Here is a 2726-nt window from a genome sequence, read left to right as displayed (position 1 = left end):
ATACCTTTGTTGCTTCAGGTAGGCTTCGTCGGCCACTACCCTTATATGGAATTCCCACTGTTTTAAAGTACTTGAAGTGTTGCTTTTATTCCAATATAGAGGCGCTAGAGCATAACTAGCAGCTCTTAGTACCACGTATAAAGTTAGTCTGTAGTTTCATACGTGCGGTGTTTTATGCATTTTCCGAATTTTTATCTTTTACTTCCCACGGTAATTTAATAGCAATCCTAGTTTTAGAATGTTCCTCCAAATAATATTGAAATTTGGCCGAAAATGTTGACAATATTGCTGTATCTAATGAGAACAATTCGACATTTCCCTATACTTATCTAGTTTATGCCGTATGTTTCTGCTTGTGGTTCTTCATAGTTACAGCTGGACATTAGAATTTATAATCCCGTTAAAGTTTACAGGCAGCACCATCTCAGTAGTTGCATATCGCTATTGTTGTGTAAAACGTGAAGCATAGTCAACTCCTGAAGCATTGTGGACTTTTCTGCTGTTCTCTGCATCCTGTATTTTTTTCCTTATTTTTCCTCTCCTATCGGTTACTTCTGCGGATGGAAAAGCGACTCCATTATACCTGTATACTGGACTTTGTTTCCCCTTCACTGTCACCTGCATCATTTTCATGTGTATGATGATGACCATTTTCACATCCATATATTAAACTGTGCATCTTACATCTCGTTCCCTCTCACTTACTTTCTCCCATTGAAAACTTGTATTTTTTTAAGTGCTCCCCTATTGTGTCTTTGAATCCATGGTTAACCAGTACTCTTATTATATATTAATACATATATATTGACAAAATTCTCCCATTAATATTATTGTTATTGCGACCTTAAATTAATAGCTAGAGAATAAACTCTAAACAAAATTAGAATAGCACTCATTTTTTATACCCTATCGCAATATTACTTTAAAGATTTAGGACAGTATTATGCTATAATTTCAATTTTTGAAATTATAAAAGGTTTAAAATTTTTAACAAATTTTACATGTTCTTTAAGAAGAGTTAAAATAAATTTAATATATCAGATTTTGTTGATGTATAATATACAGAAATATTGTGTAAGTACACAAAACCACTTTCAATGCTAGAGTCAATAAAATAGCGAACTCATTAAAGCAGCAGCAATCAAAGTCAATTTCTTATTTAAAAGGAAACTGCAATCTTTGGGAGTATTATTTTCCCATCTACAATCCGGAGTCTTGGTGCATTCGTGTTCCAATTTCCCTTTACATTTCTCAGTTGTAGCTCCTGCAGCCCCATTTCCTGTCCCTACTGCTGGGGTTTCTGTTCCTGCTTTAGGCTTGCACTTTTTACTTTCAGTGTCATGGTTGCAGCCAAGGTTTTTGCATTCTTCTTCAGTTTTGTTGATGTGGCTTTTGCAGTCATTTTTGGTTTTGTTTTTTTCCTGATTCTGGTTTGTTACTGAGCGCTCTGTTGTGGTTGCACAGCTTTGTACGTGGTGTATTTGGGCACCGATTGTGAATTTCAGTAGCCGAAGTTCCCTCTCAAGCTGCTCTACCCTTTTATTTCGCTCGGCGATGCTGTCGGCTGCTTTTGCTGCGTCTTTCGCTGCCCGTAACCATGCTATCTCTGGTTTTACAGTATCGCCTGTTGCGGCTGCCTTATATTGCACGCAGATGCCGCTACCTGCGCCGCCGCTGCCATCACAGCCGCCGGTCCCAGCGCCATTCAGCGTGCCGAGTATGTACTGCCTGTTGTTTGTTGTCCCCTGTTTCTTGCTTATTAGCGTTAGAAACTGCGACAGCGCGATATCCATGTTGGTCGTCCATAGTTGCATGGTGGGTGCGTGAGATGGGCAGTTTTTTAGCAGCGGCGTCCACAGCGCCGCCGATGCTGCCGCATTGTCCCACGTTTTTGAGCTGTGGTCGCACTTTGCACAGCACATGTTGTTGACGCCGTCTGACTTTTTTGCGCAAGCACAGAGCAGATCCGCTTTTATGGACTTTCCCGCCTCCGTGCCTTCGGTTGTGCCGCTCGTGCCGCAGATGCCTGCTCTTGACGTTGGATTTGGTTCTTCCTCCTCTCCTGTCTTCGCAGGTCCCCCGTAGAGTACTGTTTTCGCCTGGTTTTCAATTTTTGTTTTTAGTGCATGAAAATTTGAGAGGTCTGCGTTGCGGAAAGCCTTGGCCGCCTGTTCTGCTATGTGTTTGACAGTTTCTTTCGCAGCTTTTGATAGTTCAGCTTTGCGCGACTGTTCAAAGGTCTGTTTGTCTGAGTTGATCTTGACTGCGGCTTGTTTCCAGAATGGATGTTCAATCTGCCACATCGTTTCGAAGGGCTTGCTTTTCGCTGCCTTGGCGGCCTCTGATTCGGGCCATTCTTTGTCATGAGCTATGAGTTTAGAAAATTCGGCATCGCTTATGGACATGTTTATCGCCCCAATGGCTTCTGCAATGTCTTTTACTTGGTTGGGTGGTTCCGCTAGGTTCGTGGCCGCCGTCAGCATGTTGACTATTGCGCAAGTTGCTGCATACGCCGGTCCATTGTCTCCGGTGGTTATGGCGCCATATGCCGTCGGCGCTGCAATAAAGTATAAAATCAACAGCATTGCTAGCGGTGCCGGCTGCCGCTTGGTTTCAGACATCGGTATTTTATGCGACTGACAAAAAAATAGAAGGAATGAAGGGTTTTGCTTTTTCAAAAAAGACATATTGCTCTCTGATTGAGGTCATTTTCCAGTTTGCAAAGA

The 2726-nt window shown here is 42.1% G+C and overlaps 1 protein-coding gene across 1 annotated transcript; it reads right to left on the bottom strand.

The window, feature by feature from the left end:
• Nucleotides 1–1106: 1106 nt before the first annotated feature.
• On the bottom strand, nt 1107–2621 carry TEOVI_000557000 (Trypanosomal VSG domain/Trypanosome variant surface glycoprotein C-terminal domain containing protein, putative; the record flags this gene model as incomplete). The annotated part of the gene is made up of 1 exon (XM_067221800.1): nt 1107–2621. One exon carries the CDS (start codon nt 2619–2621, stop codon nt 1107–1109), a length of 1515 nt encoding a protein of 504 aa, XP_067077901.1.
• Between the last annotated feature and the right edge of the window lie 105 nt (nt 2622–2726).

The sequence above is a fragment of the Trypanosoma equiperdum genome (genome assembly GCF_001457755.1).
Source record: "Trypanosoma equiperdum strain OVI genome assembly, contig: ctg_1491, whole genome shotgun sequence".
Lineage (NCBI taxonomy): Eukaryota > Euglenozoa > Kinetoplastea > Trypanosomatida > Trypanosomatidae > Trypanosoma > Trypanosoma equiperdum.
Note: the sequence above shows the minus strand (reverse complement) of the source record. Positions and strands in the feature narration are given on the sequence as shown.